The 20,507-nt window shown below is 41.1% G+C and overlaps 1 protein-coding gene across 4 annotated transcripts; it reads left to right on the top strand.

Annotated features, from left to right (window-relative positions):
• The first annotated feature begins 4,275 nt into the window (after positions 1–4,275).
• Positions 4,276–20,429, top strand: LOC103701358 (DNA topoisomerase 2-binding protein 1-A). Of its 4 annotated transcripts, none has more exons than XR_003384552.2 (18): positions 4,276–4,654; positions 4,747–4,789; positions 6,407–6,528; positions 8,104–8,211; positions 10,054–10,198; positions 10,507–10,598; positions 11,237–11,330; positions 11,462–11,906; positions 12,046–12,188; positions 12,386–12,744; positions 13,129–13,296; positions 17,019–17,309; positions 17,396–17,576; positions 17,657–17,850; positions 17,914–17,993; positions 18,080–18,165; positions 19,715–19,808; positions 19,893–20,429. XR_003384552.2 is itself a non-coding variant. In XM_008783393.4 (18 exons), exons 1-18 carry the CDS (start codon positions 4,463–4,465, stop codon positions 19,992–19,994), a joined length of 2,904 nt encoding a protein of 967 aa, XP_008781615.2. In that variant the 5' UTR covers positions 4,277–4,462; the 3' UTR covers positions 19,995–20,429. The 4 variants fall into 4 exon arrangements, 3 of the variants coding, with proteins under 3 accessions (XP_008781615.2, XP_008781616.2, XP_038989439.1); XM_008783393.4 differs by having other exon boundaries at positions 4,277–4,654; positions 17,949–17,993; XM_008783394.4 differs by lacking the exons at positions 19,715–19,808; positions 19,893–20,429 and adding an exon at positions 18,253–19,708 and having other exon boundaries at positions 4,277–4,654; positions 17,949–17,993.
• Positions 20,430–20,507: the final 78 nt, after the last annotated feature.

The raw sequence follows: 20,507 nt of genomic DNA, 5'->3' as shown, positions 1-20,507 counted from the left end.
TTTTTAAATAGCAATTCATATAGCTTTAGCTTGAGTATATCAGTCAAATACAAAAAAAGTAAAAAATATAAAAAGGTGGGAATGTCAGCTATATATGCCTAAAGAAACTTTTTGAAGTGCCCGGCGACGCTGTTATTTTTTTTCAACGTTGCAAATGAGTCACAGGGGTTATCAGGGGGGATTATCGTATTGTGGAGGGTGGGGTCGTGCAACATTGACGTCTTCCACCAGTGCAGGCAGCAGGTGAATTTAGTGATATAAGAGGGTAGTGCTCCCCCATGGGTTTTACTTGCTGTATATGCAAGTATAGACTATAGGGAGAGACGTGTGTTGTGGGAGGAGGCCACAAGTCTCATTCAGTTGGGGCACCCGGTGATGGTAGCTGGGGACTTCAATTGCATTGATGGTCCGATGGAGAAGAGGGGCGGGAAGGCATTCACCAACAAAATTGAGGTTCGGGAATTTCAGGATTTTTTGATGTCTAATGGGCTTGCTGACCTCGGCTTCACAGGTCCGAGATTCACTTGGTGCAACAACCAGCAGGGCCAGGCCAGAGTTTGGGAGCGGCTTGACCGAGTGTTTGCCTCTACCGGTTGGATTCAGAGATTCTCAGACTATTGGGTGCGCCACCTGCCTAGGATTGCCTCTGACCACAGCCCCATATTGGTTAGTACATCACACTCTGTTCAGTCTCATTGTCCTTTTCGGTTTGAGAAGATTTGGTTGTCCTATCCGAGGTCTTGGGATGTGGTGAGGGAGGCCTGGAGGACGCCTGTTCGTGGGAGTGCGATGTATAGGGTGACCCGGAAGCTTGAGCTGACGAGACGCCGACTGACTCGGTGGAATAAGGAGGAAGTGGGGAATTTATTTAGAAGGGTGGAGGAAGTTGAAGCATCCATTACTGCGGCGCAGGCCCAAGAGGATAGTGGGGGAGGACTGTCTGAGGAGGATCAGGGGGAGCTCAGGAGGCTTTTGGCTAGGCATCATTCTTTACTTAGACAGCAGGAGGTATTCTGGAGACAGAAGTCGAGGGTTCAGTGGATTCGTGAGGGGGACCGCAACACGAGGTTTTTTCATCAGTCGACCATCATGCGGAGACAGCAGAACAGGATTCGTAGGATCAGGGACAGCAGGGGTCAGGAGTCAGAGGATATGGAGGTTGTCAGGAGCACTTTACTGCAGTTCTTTCATGCCAGATGGACTGACATAGGGAGGTCGGATGAGGATGGCGTTGAGTGGGGGTTGGTTCCAGAGGTGCAGATCACCGAGGGAGAGAATGCAGATTTGAGCAGACCAGTGTCAGAGATGGAGATTCAGGAGGCCTTATGGTCCCTAGGTGAGGATAAAGCCCCAGGCCCAGATGGCTTTCCCCCACTTTTCTTCAGGAGGTATTGGCAGATTATTAGACAGGAGATTGTAGAGGCTATTCAGCAGTTCTTTGTATCGGCATCGATGCCTATGGAGTGGAGGCGGACCTTTATTACTTTGATCCCGAAGAGACATGACCCAGTTGAGCCGGGCCACTTTCGTCCTATCAGTCTGTGCACGACTATGCACAAAGTAGTGGCGAAGGTGCTAGTACAGAGATTGAAAGGTGTCTTGCCCAGGATTATTTGTCAGGAGCAGGGAGCCTTTGTTGGAGGACGCTCGATTTCTGACAATGTCCTGTGTGCTCATGAGTTCATGACTGATTTGCAGTGTGCTCCTCGATGTAGGAGTCTGATGGGGGTCAAATTGGATATGGAGCGGGCATATGATAGGATGAGGTGGGACTTTGTTGGGCGAGCATTGGAGAGGTTTGGTTTCCATCCACAGTGGATTAGATGGATTCAGGGGTGTATTCTGTCACCATCTTTTGCATTACTGATAAATGGCTCCCCATCGCGATACTTTGAGTCATCAGTGGGCCTGAGGCAGGGTTGCCCGTTGTCACCATTGTTGTCCATCATATGCTCGGATTACCTGTCTCGAGCACTTCGCCATGCATCAGCGGCACAGGAGATTGAGGCATATAGGCCGGCGAGGGATGTGACATGTATCTCACATTTATTGTTTGCGGATGACTGCTTACTATTGACCCGCGCGACACGGAGGTCAGCTCTGACGATTAGGGGGATCCTGGAGGGATACTGTGGAGCTTCAGGTCAGATGGTCAACCTTTCTAAGTCGGCCATCAGCTTTAGCCCGAGGACTGACCCTAGGGTGAAGGCCTCCATCGTGAGCAGTTTGGGGATAGCCGAGCAGGAGGGGACCCTTACATACCTCGGGGTTCCGATTACTGGCCGGCGCCTGCGGCAGGGGGAGTGCACGGTTATGGAGACGTGTATCAGACGGAGACTGGAGAGCTGGCAGGCGAGTACTTTATCGATGATGGGCAGAGTCACTCTACTGAGGTCAGTTTTGAGTTCTATTCCTGTTTACCTAATGTCCAATACTCTAGTACCGGTGTCTGTTATCCGCAACCTAGAGAGGATGTTCAGGAGTTTCATTTGGGGGCACCATGGGGATAGAGAGGGCATCCACCTATTGGCTTGGGAGGTCATTTGTCAGCCAACCAGCCGGGGTGGACTGGGAGTCCACTCTCTAGTCGAGCGCAGGGAGACACTGGCCACTAGGCTTGCAGTTAGATTTCTTTTGGAGCCGGGGAGTCTTTGGGCTTCTCTGCTGAGGGCGAAGTATGGTGACCCCATCTCTTCGGCCACTTTCAGAGCTGGACGTGGGTCTTCATTTATCTGGAGAGAGATTTGCTCTCGTGCCCCGGGGGTGTTGCCTATGATCCGGTGGGAGATTGGGGATGGTCGGACTATCAGCATTCTAGAGGACATGTGGCTTTCGGAGGGCAGACTGCAGGACTGGCCTACATTGATGGACCATGTTTGGTTGGAGGGGCGCACAGTGAGCTCTCTGTTTGTTCAGGGGGAGCAGAGATGGGATGCAGATCTTGTTAGACGGGTCTTTCATGAGCAGCTTGCAGAGCGAGTACTGGCCTTGCAGATTCCGGTGGAGCTGACAGTGGATAGGAGGATATGGAGTTTGTCCGGGCGGACGTCAGTGAGCTCTCGCGACATAGCGCAGTGGAGAGGAGGAGTCGTGACCCGACACTTTGATGGTGCCTGGATATGGAGACTACGGGTCCACCCACGCGTCGCACTCTTCCTGTGGAAGGTCGCATGGGGTTGTCTACCTACTAGGAGTGTTCTGATGCGACGGGGTGTGCGGATAGCTGGAGATTGTGGAGTCTGTCCGGAGGTGGAGGAGTCTATCTATCATGTGCTAGTCGAGTGCCCGCGGGCTGTTCAGATCTGGAGGGGGGCACGGATCTCCTATGACCCGGGGCAGAGGTGGTCGTCCATTGTTGAGTTCCTTCGCTTCCTGGAGATCCCGGGAGGTGGGCCCGAGGCGGAGGAGAGAGGGACTCGCGTTGCATACCTGGCTTACCATTCCTGGTTAGACAGGAATGCACAAGTGTTTGAGGGCCGCAGATCGCCCGTGGGGGTGGTGGTGGCCAGGGCTTTATTGCATGCAGAGAAGTTCCTGAGGACTGCTGTGAGGTCACCTTATGGGTTGGCCAGGGACATCTGGGGTACCCATTCTGCTCTTGTAGCGCCCAGATATGTTTTCGTATCCTGGGTACCCCCACCCCCTGGTTTCCTGAAGGTGAACTTTGACGGCAGCATGACAGCTGATGGGAGAGGTGGAGGTGTGGGATTCGTCATTCGAGATCACGATGCCAGGCTAGTGGCGTTGGGGGGTCGGCGGATCTTCGATGTATCGGTGGTGTGTGCTGAGCTCCGAGCCGCCTGGGAGGGGACATCTTATGCGAGACAGATACTGGGTGCAGACCGGATTATTCTTGAGGGTGACTCGGCTACTGTGATTGACTGGGTCAGGGGCCGAGATCGTGCAGGTGAGGGCAGACCGTTGCTTCTGGACGTTCGCAGACTTCTGCAGGCGTGTGAAACCTACCAGGCTACACATGTTTACAGGGAAGCGAATTGTGCAGCTGATTGGGTCGCTTCCTATGCGGCTCATCACACTGGAGGTTTTATTTTGAGGGATTCCGACACAGTGCCGGAATCCCTTTTAGCTTTACTTGCTTCAGATTTTGCAGGCCGTATCCACACCCGTAGGGTGTGAGCCGCCGTTGTACCAAAAAAAAAAAAAAAAAAAAAAAAAAAAAAAAAAAAAAAAAAAAAAAAAAAAAAAAAAAAAAAACGAGAAACCCGCAACCGTTATGACGGTTCCTATAATGCTATAAACGGCCGTTACCTTAAACCTTCGGCCTAAGCTCCGAGCGCCGAAGCAGCTCCCCCCTCCGAGTCCGGCCGTGGCGACGGTAGCCGAATAAAAAGCCGCAGAGCCCAGCAACCCCCATAAAGAGGGAAAAACCCGTCACAGAAGCACACAGGGGAAGAAGGCGGCGAAGTGGAGAGAAGAGAGAAGAAGGAGGGAGAGGAACGCGATGGCGTCGTCCGCGATGTGGAAGGGCACGTTCAGCGGTGCGAACGTGTTCCTCTCCCGGAGCTTGGTTGCTCCCGAGGTGTTCGACGCCCTTCACGATGCCCTCCGCCTCAACGGCGCCCAGGTCTTTCTCTGCTGCGACCCCTCCCGCTCCGGCCCTAACGACTACCACGTCATTTCCTCCCCCGACCATGTGAGCCAAATCCATCTTCTCCTCCGGTCCCCTTTCATCTTTTCTGACCTCAATCCATGTTTTTTAGTCTCCCCTTATTTTTCTATTTGCAGGAGAAGTTCGAGGATCTGAGAGCCAAGGGTTGTAATCTTCTGGGTAATCTCGTCACTTCTTCTCCACATTTGTTGCTCGCGTATTGATTATATATCGTCTTTGGGGTATTTATTGAATTTGGGCTCTGTCGGTGTTATTATCTTGTATATCGTCGGCAAACAATATTCTGCTGCATCAAGGTGCTGAATTTTTACGTTGAATTAAATTTTCTCGCAATCTGATAGCGTTAATAATCATGATTCTTGCAGTAGTTAGTGTTCGAAGATGCATTGTGTATGAAAATTGAAAGATTATTCATTTCTTTATTGCAAGAACAATTAGGATGCTGGGCAGGGGCTTTTAATTCCTTAGAAAATTAGAAGGTTTATGGACATCAGGACATCTTCACTGTGCTTTAGCTCTAGGAACTGGTTTCTTGTATTCTCAAGTTTAGAGAATAGCTTAAATCAATGTAAATAAGTTTTCTCCCTTAGATCAGTCCACCATCAATGATGAGTTTAGTTTCTTTAGATCTAACACCCCATACAAGCATATGAAATTCAGGTTGTGTAAAATTTATTAATTGCTTTGGTTGTAATGCCTTGTGGCGAGATTCAACAAATTCTTGACGGAAAAATACCACTTAGTTGTCAGATTGGAATAAAAAAATCACAATGACGACCATCAAGACTTGTCTTACCTACTACACTTTGCTTTATGAATCCTTACAAGTATGGCCAATTAAACATCAAGAACATCCAAAATTGGCTCTTTCTTTCCTAACTCTCTCTTAAAAACCAAGCATTTATGACGCTTCGCTTGCGCAGAAAAGGGTGAAGGGGGTTTACATACAACCGGGGCAAAGTGGTTTATGATTGAATCTCAGAGGCATTCTTATCATTTGGTAGATCCAAGTCCATGGCCTATTTCGGGTTCACTCGGAGCTTTGGCAACCACCGTAGGAGGTGTACATGATTAAACTAATTCCCGAACATGATAAAATCAGTTTCTGTCCAAAGTAACTATGCCAAGAAAGGAGTAACTATATCAAATAAGGTAACAACAGATAGTCTTTGAAGGTTCTACAGACGTGCAAAGAGTCCTATAAAGAGAGAAGGCTGGATGAATGGAGAATTGCATTCATCATTTAGGCATAATTTTGGAACATAAGGAGCCAAATCAGAGCACAAGGTACAGTTTAGCTCCGTAGCCCTCTCGTAACCCATGTAGGGGCTGATATACTGGCACAATCACTGGCATTGTGGTTTTTAAATGAATGGTTACAAAACTCCATGTCATAGCATTGCTTACATGAACATGTAAATGGACGAAGCTATGCTGATATGTTTTATTTTTGTAATCAGTAATAGTATCAATCTGTTAATGCTAGATACTTTATTTTTAAAAAACTGACATGATTTATTAATCCTGAGCTTTTGTTCAACGACTGCACATTTGAAGTCAACTAAATCTGCGCAAAGCAAGAGCTCTTGGCAGTCGAAATTTTGATAATATGAAAATCATAACTTTAGACATAAATTTATGCAAAAAAGGAAACAGTTTAGGTTGACTACCACTGTTGGCTACTAATGCTGATTACCCTTTAATTTTGATTTGCACATTAAGGTTTCTTTCTTCACTTTCAGAATTTACCTTTCCATCATTTATAATGTTTGACAGGGCCACAATGTATCCTCTCTTGTGCCAAAGAATGTCGGATTTTGCCTAAACAAGGCTACACCTGTTGCCTTGCAATGGATGGAGTAAAAGTGCTTGCATCTGGATTTGAAAAGGAAGAAAAGGTGATAACCTAGATGAAATGTTCCTGCTTGTCCTGTTTTTTATGTTTTTAAACTGTGGGAACTATTGAAGGAATTCCACTTTAATTCATATTGTTAGCTTGAATGATTTGCCAAAACAGGAATTAGAAAAAAAAATTAGGTGAGCCACCTGAAAATTTCTAATTATCTTGCACTCTATTTGAGAATCTTGAATGACTGGTCATTACAAGATACCTTGTCTTATAATGATTTAATTCCTTTCTTGATAACTCTAGGATTGCCCATGAACTTAATATCAAGTGCACAGGCTTTGGTAAGACCATCTAACATGTTCATTTGCAGGGATGTAAATGAGCCAAGCTCAGCTGAGTAGCAGGCTGCTCAGGCTTGGCTTACTATATAGAAAGGCTATTTGAGCTGACCTTAACAGAATGTGTTCAAGCTCAACCATAAGTGATCTGAGCTGAGCTTGAATAAGCTTCTTCCTGAGCTGAGCTAGCTTGTATGTATTTTTGTAAGCTCCTACTAGACCTGAGCCATGTAAGGCTATTACTGTGCTGATCCCAAGCTGTTTATGAACAGCTCTGGTCATTTGCAGCTCAGTTATGTGTTGTAACTCCGTGTGATTCATAAGATGTAGAATTAGTGCTAATTCTTCAATTGCAATTCAACAGTTGAAAGATAGTAATTTGAAGCTCTGCACTCTTTGTTTTAGATTATCATAGAACCTTGTTGTGGTGCATGTTAAATTTTTGCTGAATAGTTCCTTTTTGTACTACCTTTTCTGACATGTGGCTCATGCAAGAGATGAAAGTTAAATGAGATGCTTTACTCACAGCCCTCACTGAGTATCTGGTTGATATCAATGAATAGGTACCATATGGAGCACAAGGAGCTTCTAATTTCTTAGTGCGCATTTTTCACTCCATTTTTTTGGTTTCTCAGGGTGGGGAGGGAGGGAGGTGTGGTGTGAGATCTGCATATCTTGTAACTGATATGCATATTATCTGTTGTCTATGCATTCTGCATGCCTGTAAAAGTTATTACAGGTTCTTACAAGGGCCTGTTTGGTTCCACTTATTCTTTCATATGGGATGTGGTATAGTGAATTAATTCTCGGACATTATGTTTCTTTTTGTCAAGTATAACAAGAATTTAGAAACTTTTCATTGCTCATCATAAAGATTGACGCAGTCAATGCTGACTCAAATGGACTATACTTTCTAAACTCCAGTTATTCCACCGGGAAGAGATTGGGCACAAATTATATATGCAAGTTTTGCAATTATGTTAACATGACTAAGCAATAATGTCATGTATTCACCGAAAGAGTTCTTTATTTTATGCTTCTAGAAACTGACTGGTATAGTGGTTTGCTGAATTTCCTAAGCTTTTGAATATGTCGGACATGTAATATGGTTTTCAGTCGAACAAATCCAACATGTAGTGGTCAGTGGTAACGAATTAAATGAAAGGATGAACCACAGTTTTCACTTTTTAGATGAATTAATCCTTATGCTATTTTTTGATGACAAAATCAAGCTTCTTCTACATGTGCCCCAAAATGATTTTGTATCTGATCAACTTTTTTTACAGGTTAAGATTGAACAGCTAGTGACAGCTATGGGTGGAGCATTGCATTCCAAAGCATCTGTGGATATTAACTTTGTCATTGTAAAGAATGTTTTGGCTGCTAAGTACAAAGTATGCTTGAACAGTTAACAGAATTATATTTCAGGAGATTGTTTCAGGTTTATGAAAATCACTCATAGTTTTCATTACTATTCTACTTGTCTGTATTTTGTATATGAATGCTAATTTATTGGACTATACAGCTTTAGTTGATCAGTGTTGTATCACTTTTGTTGAAAATCAGCATATCTCACGTTTGCTTTCAAATATTAGTCTGGATACTTAGATGGCAGAAGGCATTACTGTCTAAGAGCTCTCATGGGAAGGACCATTACGATCGAACCTTACTCTTATTTTTTGAATTATGAACCATAATTCCATGACATCCTGTCCCTCAGGTGGAATGAACTACCAGAGCTTTTTGGTTTAAGTTGGTTGGGAGATGCAACATAGTCCTTAGGTTCTATGTCTAATTAGAATTGGCCAAGAAATTTTATTCGACATTGTCTGTTTGTTTTAGTCAGGGGAAGACTTCTTAATCATCAAACAAGGTTTAATTTTTGTTTGATGGGGTGGATGGCTCGTGTTTCCTCTGTCAATTAAATTAGACGAATTAAATGATTATATCTTGCTTGTTTTGATCTGCTTGTTCAATTTTGCATTATTCTTTGGCATGTTTCTTAATTCTAGTATTGTAGGAACTTTCCTTACTTTACTTTGCCCTTCTCCCTTTTGTGTGTGTGTGTGTGTGTGTGGCTGTTGGATCTTTTGGGATTGCATTATTTAGATGAAAAGATTTAGAGATAAAGCTAAGAGCTTTTGCCACTTAGTGCTAGATTTCTTGCAGCCCCACCCACCTATCCTCAAAGGAAAAAAGTTGTGTGCTCATGCATTGTGAGATTTTTTAGCAATGTTGAATTTGGGGACCTTGGAAGATGGATTAAATATGATAAACTTTATCTTTCACCTATCAAAACATGAAGCTTCTTTCATGTTGTAACTTATTATTATTTTTTTAAAGATTAGTAGGGGCTAATCCTTCTATCCTGTACCCACCTGCCTGTTGAGGGCCAATGTCAGCCAGAATTGAACCTCTGCCCCCTTGCCCACGTGCAAGGGTGATACCATCTGCACATGGGCTTGGTGGTCTTCCAAATTGCATTTTTCTAGATATGTTTTCTACATCTGTGGCTGACCCTCACTATTTTGTATTTCACTGAACAGGATAAACTGGTTAAACCTAATCAAATAAGAAAGTGCTTTAATCTAGTAACTGTCCTGCCATGTCCTTATTTGAATACAAGTGCAGCATTTACTGTTCTATATTATAACACAACTTGTCACTTTTATCTGAATTCTGCAAATTTTTGCATCACAGTTATCACCATTTCCTGCCCTTTTGAAGAAACAGATTAGTTGAACTGTCTATATGGACCTTTTATTGATGAAACTCAATCTACGATGAAGCATTAGGGGGAATGAAAAGTTCCATGAGAAAATATTAAGTGCAAGCCGGAAAATAAATGTTCCCATGTGCATTGTGAAGTATTCCAGGTCACAGTTATCTGGAACATGGGTTAGACTAGTGTACAGACAGCCTTTATGATTTGACCAAGTATATGCTACAGAACTTGGGCTGGTTCTTTCAACTCTTATATGTGTCAATTGCTGGAAGCTTGTACTGATCAAGCTTCATGACTCATTAGAATTATCTTACTAATATCTTTGCTAAAATCGTCTTCAACACTTTTAGCTTTCATCTGTCACCAGTTGGTAACATTTTAGTTGTATTTCGACAGACTGGTACTCTTTTGGGCTTTTTTTTCTTTTTTCTATTTATTGAACGTATGGGTAGTGCTAGTTATTTATTCTTTCCCAAGCAGAATTTTGATTTGTCCTTTTTGTATGGTGCAGTGGGCTTTAAATGTTCTTAAGAAACCAATTGTCAACATGAGCTGGTTGACTCAATGCTGGACCGAACATCGTCTTGTGCCTCAAGAGACTCACAGGATTCTCCCTTTTACTGGCTTGACTATTTGTGTCACTAGGATTCCTGCAGGTAGGCAACTGGATTGTATTATACATTTATTAAAGTGAGGAACAACAGCTTCTTTTAAATTTTAAAGATAATCTTCTGGTAGTAGTCACACAGAACCTACATTAATGATTGTGATTGAATGAAAAGGTAATTCAATAATGAAGTGAATAATACTGTAAGATGTTTTGGTAGGATCTGTATTAGTACATAAAAGGGTGCATCCCCCTTCTCTCTCTACGAACTGCTGAATTAGGTAGTGACTGTTTATAAGTTGTGCTCGCTACTTTAGTATTAAACTTTCTGTCTTAAAGTGATGTTCATTTGCTCAGATGAGAGGAAGGAGATGGAAAAGCTAATCAAACAGAATGGTGGCCATTATTCAGCTGATCTTACCAAGAAATGCACTCATTTGGTTTCAGATATATCCTTTAATATTTGGTAATATCCATTGATCATTCAAAATTCTGCTATTTTTCAAGTGAGCCTTGTTGTTTTTTGGTATAAGTATTACTCTATGAAGTCAAAACTTCTAAATTTTACTGCAACTTGCAAGATCTGGTTCCATAAGTAATTATCAATGGGCTGTTTATCATGCCTGCAGTGGACTATTCTTAATAGGATGCACATTACTGTATGATATTATAACATACACCCTTTCTCTAGATGAGCAGTGCTAAATCTACGATTTTGTGTAGGTGAAATCTGCCTACATGTGACATGAGCCACTTGAAAACCCCCTTGGTAATGTAGCTTCTGTTGAGAAAAGAGGGTTTTTTGGGGTTCATGCAATGTTTGTAGGCTCTGTTACATCACGTCTATATGTGAAGCTCACCTGGTGGACACAATGTGATAGCTCTCAATTGTGCTGAAAGATCTTTTTGTCATTGACATGTAGGATACCTTAAAACAGTAGCACTTGTAATTATTACCACTGGGATATGTTTCTACTTGTTAATATTTTTACAAGATCAGGACTGCGTCTCTGCTGTTGTCATGTTTGGTTTGTCTTCTTTGGTAATTTTATGTGATGTTTATAAGTTATATCCTTGACATTTGTACGCTCCTGTGGGTGACAAATACATGGTTGCCGGAAGATGGGGTCATATTCATATTGTTACCCGAAGATGGATTGATCAATCAATTGCTCGAAAAGGTAATATCTGCAGAAGACCAAGTTGTGATTTCGCTTGACTATGTAAAACCTTAGCATTTTATTACTTTTGCTTGATAGTCATCAATAGACTCAATATGATATTTCCTGACTATTTTTTGCCTATTATGTAGCTTGTCTAGACGAGGGACTATATCCTGTTCATGGAAATTCTGTTTCATGTAATGAGGTGAAAGGTTCCCAGAAGGAGCAAAAATCCCAAGATCACAGTACTACAACTTCACAACCTATACCACCGACAATGATTGAGGATCTAGAAGCTACTTTGTCACAAAACATATTATCGTCATTCTCGGACGCTACTAAGATCAACAATGAGGGCACTGATTCACCTGCCTTAGAGACAAAGGATGAAGCAAAGTTTGAATCTCATATTGCTGAGGACTCTGAAACAGAAGATAATGACCTTTATTTGTCAGATTGCAGAATTTTTCTGGTGGGTTTTGAGGAAAGGGAACTGTCTAAACTAGTCACTATGATACGTAAAGGCGGGGGTTCTCGACATATGTTATTGAGTGAAAAGCTGACACACATTATAATAGGTGCACCATCAGAGGTGTAAGTTTCTCTATGTGTGCCGTTAGATTTTTTGGAAAATAAACAAATTTTCTATCATTTACATTCCATATTTAATTTGCAGATCTAGGAGCTAGTACACCTACTATCGGAACTCATAGACTGTTTGATCTTTTTGTAGTGAAAAGAGAGAGGTGAGGCGCTTAGCAGCTTGGGGTGTCATCAATGTGGTAAAGTCTACCTGGCTGGAAGAATGTGATCAGGCAAAGAAAGAAGTTCCTGTATCCCCCAGGCATATTGCATCTGAACTTCTTTTTTCAAAAGGTATTAGCTTTTGTCTGTTGTTGTTTTTGAGTTCCATCTGCTTTTCATGCTTTACCGACAAAAATATATTAACAATGATATTTCTATGCTGCTTCAGTCATTTTGAAATATGTAGATCTTTTTGATCTGTTGGTATTCTTACTGATCTCAAATGTCAGCTTGATTTCCCCCTTGATTTGGTTTTCCTGAATTCATAGATTCTACATGCATTCGTGTGGAGCCATCTACAGATGCTTGTGGTATCAAGAAGGTGAAAAGCTTTGCTGGCGTTCCCCATGTGCCGGTGGTTCATGTTTCAGAGGATAAGAATTTTGAAGCAGAACCGTTATTAGAAAGAAAAAGAGGAAAAGACAAGACTGAAAATGGTTTAGGTGGCAGCAGCTCAGAGGAATTAGCGACTAAATCTGGACCATCAAACCATTTCCATGCAGCAAAGAGTGTGAATAAGGATAGGTGCAAATCTAGTTCTGGCACTATGGATGTTCAAAATATCAAATCATCAAATATATTCAGGGGAAGAACATTCTGTTTTTCAATCTCGTTCCCTCAAGATCGGGTTAGTCAGTATTTTCTTTTCCTTCCTGACAGTATCTTCATTATAATGGCACTCTTTGACTTCTTCTCGGTAGCTTATTATAGAGCCAATTAGTACGACTCTGTATCCTGCCTATTCTTTACGACAGTAATTGACAGCTGGATCAGTGGGATAAGTTGGCGTGAAATTTACCACTTGTCCTGTAGAGTGTTAATTTTGTCATGAAGTTCTATCTGTAATGGCTTATATGCTTGTCTCCGTCAACAGTTGAAATCCAAGAACTGCACATTGTAATGCTCCAGTTTGCATCATTTCTCTTCTGCCTTCAACATCTTGACGTTGAAGATGGATACTCTTCTCTAATTTCATCTTCTAAATTCAGTTGTTTTACATTGTTTTGATCAGAGGGCTCAGATTATTGAGTGGATCAGGCAAGGAGGAGGTGTAATAGTTGATAATCAACATAAGATGAAGGTGCATTTCATCATTGAGCGCCATGGTGTATTGCAGATTCGTCCAGATGTTACTGAGTCTACTGTTGTTTCCACTCACTGGATACGCTGTTGTTTAGAGGTATGTAAAATGTTTATTTTGGCTGGGCTTCCTATCATTTAACTTCACATTTTTGTTTCCTCTGGATGCAATATGTTGAAATTTACCTATATGCTGCTCATATTTGAATGTCTGAATTTGTTTGGGTGATGTTAACAAAGTGTTGAAATGTTATCAAGATCCATCCTGAGGTTTTCTTAGCGAGTTACCCAATGTGTGCTTAGTGAATATGATGTCTGAAACTTGTTCATTTTGTTTCTTGATTGCTGGAATTGGATCGCAGAAGTTTGGTAACTACAGACAGCAGATTGTGGAATTCCATTTATCTAATGTCTCAGTTCATTGCTACCTGAACTTGGATAGTGCATTTTATTTACTCAACCTTTTCAAACTGTTATCATTGGCTTCTTACACCAGTCTAAGAATCTGTTGCAAAAGACATGCAAGTGTTCATGATTAAAGAGTCCACTCATTCCTGTTCATAAGACTACAATTCGACGATAGGACATCCCAACTCCAGTTCCTTGGTAACATAATCTTGTTCCCACAACATGAGTGTTATCATAGGATTAATGTTGATGATCATTGAGTAACATCAAATTTTAATTCTGATTGGGTAAATTATGGAAGCAGTTGAGGTTAAGTAGCAATAATGCAAATGACCATCTGTTCCAATCCATGTTGAACATGCCATGCTCTGTGGGCTGGTGCAAGCACTGGGAACCTATTTGTTCTGTGCTGTAATATGCTGTGATTTGTAGGGTATCATTGGCATGCATCAACGCTGCTGGTTCAGCAAGGTCTGATACAGCTTGGTAGGTGCCACTTGTTACTGAGCCAAAAAGTGTCTATTTTATTTATTTATTTTGTCATGCCGCACCCTCTGGCCCTGGCACCGGAATCCTTAGCTTAAGACGTACAGCTCATGGGATCAAATATGGAGAAATGTGGGCATACGATCACTTATATTGGTTGTCTTGTCATCGAATTGTTCAAAATCAGTGTCAAGTTGTGGCCCACTCAAGCTATTTTGACAATATTTTATTTTTTGACGTAATTTTGGAACCAGTGAGAGATAAGCATGAATCTTAAATTAGAGGATTGAGTGGAGACCTTGCTGTAGTCAAATTTGGTTTGAGGACCTGCTGCTTGGGACTCGGGAGAATGGCTCATAGAATGAAAATGCTCCTGGAGTCTGGCTGAATTGGATCTTAGTGTCATTCCTTTGGAAAATTTAAAACTCATGAAATGTTTGGAGCATCGTTGGTGTGCCTGAACTTGGCAGAATCATGATTGGTGCTTACTGGAGATAGCACTACCTGCTGACATGCTAATGGCGGTTACTGTAGTTGTGTCCACCTATGTTCCATTTCTTACTGATACTGATGGTTTTTTCTGCTGTCCTTGTCATTTGGGTATATATGAGTGTATATCTAATGGAATGGTTTGGGACCTATGATCAAATTATCATGTTGGTGGGACTCTAAGAGGTTAGGTATAGCAGGCCAAAGCAAATTGGGATCATTAAGGTGTTCTAACTTTATGGCTTGCTGCCCTATAACAGAAAACATGACAGATTCAAGCCCTGACATTAAAAAAGGGGGTTAAAAGAGTGTTCTGATGTGAGGTTTCTACTTTTTGTTTTGGAAGCTAGGATTTAGAGTTAGGAAATGACTAAAAAAGGTTAAAGAATAATTTCCTCATCTTAAGGGGCCATAGCTTAGTGCAATTATAAAAAGGCTAGGGCTGACGAAGCATGGGTTCGAGTCCTAGGTTAGCCACTTTGTGCAAAAAATATGCCAAAGGTTAGGTCTGTCCCCAGTCCACGCCTCCCAAGGATCTTGGATCGCCAGGACCATAATTGGGTATTGGTTCTTTAACAATTTTCTCATCTTACATATTATGACTGTTTGATTCTTTCAATATAGGTTGACTAAATAAAGGACATATTCAACCAAAACTCCACAAAACTCAATACTTTTGAAATAACAATATAAATTAGGAGAGTAAGAAAATCTATCTATGGTAGGTCAAAATTTAAAACAAGACTTTGGAAACTCTCTAATGCCATGTTCTGTCCTTAAATATTTGGATAAATGTGGACTTCTGGACCATCTGAATGACGGAGCTCTAAATTTTCTCCTTTGTGCTATATGCAACAGTTCATTGACTTGGATCATTGTGGTGAGAATTTTCTTGTGCAATCTAAGACCTTGACTACTTCGTCTCATGCTAGCTTATTTTTACTTTTTGTAAACATCGTATTACTAATAATTTTGTTTCTGTTTGGAGACCTCAACTTTTAGTGGAGCTGATAGTGAACTTATGGTGGTGGCAGTGAGCACACCTAAGCAATCACACAACTTATGCATCAGAGGGACATATGAGACAAGAACTACCTCAAAAGATATAGTTATTTTGGATTAACCAAAACAAGAAAGGGAGAAAGGGCAAGCTAAGGGCTTGGGTTGGGTACTTTTCTATCCTCATCGTCTCTTATTGTACTTTAACAAACTGCACCTCTTGAAAACTGTGCATCATTCTTATTGGATTACTTCTCTCCTCATTTCTCTACTTGCATCCTTATGGAGTTCTCCTGTTGTGAGATAATGCTACTGTACTGAACCTTTTCCTTCATAAGGTTCTTGAAATCCTAAATAACCTATTCCTTCATAAGGAGGCTGTCGCTATTGCAGTATCCACCATCCCCTACCTCCTGTTTCCCCTCGCAGGGTCCTTTAAATAAGGGTAAATCAGGTTTAGTCATTTTGGTACTCAATATACCGTGGTTGCAGGATTCTCCAAAAGGACCAAAACCCTAAACACTCATTCAGTACACTATACACATGGAAATCTTCTGATCTCTAAAATACTCATCCTTGACCAAGAATCCTTGATGCATAAGATATGAACATAAAATGCCCTTGGACTTTTGCAAATTGGCCTTCAAACACAAACTGTTAGAATTCAAAGATTTTTTTTTTTCACTACCAGAAACTGTATTTTGGACACCCAAATATATTCGTTGAAAGCTCGACAAAATAAATCTTCTTTCAGAAAAGCATAGATTGCATGCCTTAACAATAATGCAAGATCTCACCAATGTTAACTCATCCTCACCTAGGGATCATCATTGTGAATGCTGACATCCCGTGTATGTAGCAATTATGTCAATTAGCGAGTTTTAACAAAATTACCCAGATTGCTGTTGTTCTTCCACAAATTAATCTTTCAGGGTATTATAATTTTCAACATGTTATATGATGCCTATCTTACCCTCTTTCTCTTCAAAGGATGCCTGTCTTTAGGTATGGCTGTTTGGATTGTTTTATGCTGTAAAAAATTCAATAGAAAATTGTTAATGAAAAGAGTATGCTGATGAAGTGTAGATGTGGAATATGTGCTTGCAGGTACACTAACTATTCTTTTTTTTTTTTGTTGGTATGCTTATCATGATATTGGCCGCATCTCTTGTGTGGGTATGCACGTCTGCATGTGTGGATGTGACTAGCACATGTTACATATATGCATACAACAGTATCTATTATTCTTATGAATGTATGATTTTCTATATATGAGATTGCTAGCACTCTCTCTCTCACTCACTCACTCACTGTATATACATTTGACATAACATTGTTTGGCTAAATTTACAGTTTCTTTTATTCTTGAAATCATACGCCCATTCTTTGGAACACTATCAGTCTACAAATGCTCATGGTTTCTGCACTTATTTTGAACAGGAGGGCTGCTTACAAGATGTTGGGAGCCACATTATCTACTCTCCACTGCGCTGCCACATTCCGCTGCCTGGGTTTGAAAGCCTCCGATTCTGTGTCTCACAGTATGAAGTGAAAGATAGGCTATTACTGAGAAATCTGTGCTTTACTTTAGGGTCTCAATTTACCGAAAAGCTGACTAAAAAGGTAACCCATTTGTTATGTAAGTTCGCCAGTGGTCCAAAGTATGAGGCTGCCTGTAATTGGGGGATTCAATCAGTTACCACTGATTGGATTACTGAGTGTATTAAACAGGTATATCTCTGCACTCTTTGGTGATGTAGCCTTCAGACTGAAACCTTATCAAGCAGCTCTAGTCAGTCATTCCAAATGATTTTCAGGATATGATGGTTGCTCTAGATCCATTTCGTCCAAAACCAGCTACTGCTCAGGACAGGGAAGCAGGTCTATGCACCGTCAGTCAATATCCTACACAGGCAGCTTGTATGGTTTCAGGAGGTGTTCCATCTCGGTTGCTTGGTGAGTCCCAAGGGCCAATGGATAACTCAAAGAAGAATTCTGGTAATTGTCTCCATGTGTCAGTAAGAGCAAGTTTTCCTTTTGTTTGATTGCTTTACCAAAAGACTATTTGGATTGAACAGGCATTATGAATGACAGCCTCTGTGAAGAACCAGAACATTTGAGTACTTTTGGCAAAAGGTCCAGGTTATCAGAATGTGTCAGTAGTGTTGATGCATCCAAGAAACACAAAGTACCAGAAAATCTCATGGGTGGTTCTAATGCTGTTCCTGATGTGGCAGATGCCATAGAGGACCTGCTAGCTCAATCGTCTAAGGTACTGATCCAATATAGTTTTTGTTCTTCAGTAGTCATGCACTACTGACCTTTATTTTTTTAGTTTTATTTTTATGCTTTTGTCCCTTTATTTGCAAGATCCAAGACTTGAAGTCACCTGGAAGATCTGGCTGCGATCGAAGTGTATCCTTAATTTTGATATGCATTCATTTGTGTACGACTAATCATACTGGTAGATGCATATGTAGCTCTTTAACAGCCAGCTCCAGATATACTCACATGATCATACTATCCTTGGTCAAGATAATGATAATTCTCACTCAACCTTTGGGATTTCACGGCATTGGTTAAGCAGGTAGGCTGCAACACATTCGTCTTTTGGGCAAAATTATATCATGTGTTGTTTTGGTTATACAGCGGCTCAATACTTTTTTCTGTGCAGAAATATTATTTCCCTGTAAATACTGCAAGTTTGTGGTTCAAACCAGCAGCTGTTGAACATGTTGCACATTACAACAATTCCTTAGATGCAGTTTATAGTGATTAAGCAGGAGAAGGCAAGGATATCTTATCTTGACTTGAGAATCCCATTTATGTGCCTGCATGTGTGTGCACTCACATGCACAAACATGTGCATATGCATCCCATCCGGGCATGCATGCACATGCTTTTACACATGCTCGCGCATGTGCACTCATTCGTGTGCATGCGCGCGCGCACAGAGAGAGAGAGAGAGAGATTATATCTTATGCACATTAGTGAATTCTATGTAAACTGGCTTTCTTTGCAAAATAGGCTCCGATTTTTAATATAATCACAACCAGTTACACAAATGAAGGAACTATTGAAGGCTTTGGGCATATTTTGATGTAAAAGACACTACTTCCCTGATGTAAGTTGAAAGCATATGAAGTGTTAGAACTTAGAAGGTTGTGGATATTCTATTTTGTAACTTGAGTGAGAAATCCCTCTGATCTTATTTAGAATCATGAAAAATTGCACAACGGAAGAAACTATTAGAAGTTTTCAACACAGTTCTTGGTGTAAGAGACCAGAATTTCCCACAGTGTAAAGAAAAGAAAAATTGATATGCGATTAGGATATTAGTATTTTAGTCTGTTTCCTGAATGAGAGATCACTTCCAGTAAAAGATGCAGCTATTAGGATTCATTGTCAGTGTGCTTTATTTTGAAATTGTTTTTCAGTGTGATATATGGTGATGCATAGATGTGCTGCTGCAAATTGCTTTATTTTTGGAATCTGATGTCATGATATTTGTTAATGCATATATAACTAGAATTCTGTAATAAACAATTGTGGGTTTCTTTATTATGTTCCACTATCAATGAAGAATTACTGGATTGAAGTTTTGGCACCATCTTATCTGCCATTTATTTCTGTTGGTGATACCTTTTGGTCTCTACAACGCTTCTGTTCACAATATTCCTACTCAAGTTACGTCTACAACCACATTCTGTAAAAAAATAATCTCATTTACTCTATCCTTCTATAAATTGCAAGTTAATGTTTTCTTGCTAAAAAGGTCATGCATTGCTTCTCTTCTACAACTCTGTCATGTATTTTTATGCTTAATGTCGCGGAGCTTCTGATGAATGATCGCTAAATTAGCATAATATGGAATGCGGCCTAAAACATATTTCCATTCATAGATACTTGGATCATTTCTTCTCTTCAGTATCTTTAATCTAATGAGCTTGGTGCCAGAGCATAGAATCTAACATGTTAGGCTTGTAAAAGACCATCTAACATTGCATTTACATTCACTCTCACATGCAAGCAAGCAAGCATGCCTGCACACCAAAGAAAAAGCCCTATGTGACAGTGGTCAATCCTTTAATCCATGACAACTTATTTGTTGCCTAACTGTGATATCGTTTTCTTAGGCCCCAGAAACAGGATACTGTTCCTAATACTACAGTTGATGATGGAAATCCTGGTGCTTACGATGCTTTCAGTGAGACACAGACAGAGTCTCAGGTCTGTAATCGGCCTTTGATTGCTAGTGCTCATTCAGTGAGATGAAGAAATCCATTTTTCACAAATTTGTCTTTTGTGGCTTAGGTGGTTGGGTATGAAGAAGATTTGTCGGGCAGGCAGAAGATAATTGATAGAGTTAGATCTCAAAGCATGACTCTTACTCCAGACAAAGGAAATGAATTTTAATGTGCCTGTGGGCAGTTGCTATTGCAAATCAATGTAAATCTTGAGTGAACAATCTTACCGTCTCCCCAAGGTCTATAAAAATTGCCCTCTTGATGGACAGAAACAATACCGCCTTCGACTTGTACTACTCATGGGGCTCAGAGATACGTCCTGTTTGTGCTTTAGCAGAAACGGGCTTTTAAGTGAGCAAGGATGATGGTATCTCTGCTGGTTTTGAGATTGTTCATTGATGTAAGCACTAGTTTATCTTTTATGTTGGTTAAGCAGCTGTGGCTGATCCAGATCTTGTACATGTAATACAAGACATGAAAACGGTATGAGCACCTTGTAAAATGTTTAGCGAGATTATTTTGTTTCCAAGCAATTGTATCCGACTTGCTAGGATGGCCAAGTAGAAAATGCACCATCAATTTAAAGTCCTTGATGCCGGTCTGCTTTTTTTTATGCTAATGCTAGTCTGCGTTGTGTTTCGCAGAATAAAGTACATCAAGCGCACTATGTGGTGGTATATAT

This window comes from Phoenix dactylifera, chromosome 14, assembly GCF_009389715.1.
Source record: "Phoenix dactylifera cultivar Barhee BC4 chromosome 14, palm_55x_up_171113_PBpolish2nd_filt_p, whole genome shotgun sequence".
Taxonomy (NCBI): domain Eukaryota; kingdom Viridiplantae; phylum Streptophyta; class Magnoliopsida; order Arecales; family Arecaceae; genus Phoenix; species Phoenix dactylifera.
Note: the sequence above shows the minus strand (reverse complement) of the source record. Positions and strands in the feature narration are given on the sequence as shown.

Coding starts and splice junctions, on each gene's coding strand:
- LOC103701358 (XM_008783393.4), top strand. CDS start 4,463: ATGGCGTCGTCCGCGATGTGGAAGGGCACGTTCAGCGGTGCGAACGTG. Junction 11,907..12,045: donor ATAGGTGCACCATCAGAGGT/GTAAGTTTCTCT, acceptor ATCTTTTTGTAG/TGAAAAGAGAGAGGTGAGGC. Junction 17,851..17,948: donor TGCTAGCTCAATCGTCTAAG/GTACTGATCCAA, acceptor TTTATTTGCAAG/ATCCAAGACTTGAAGTCACC.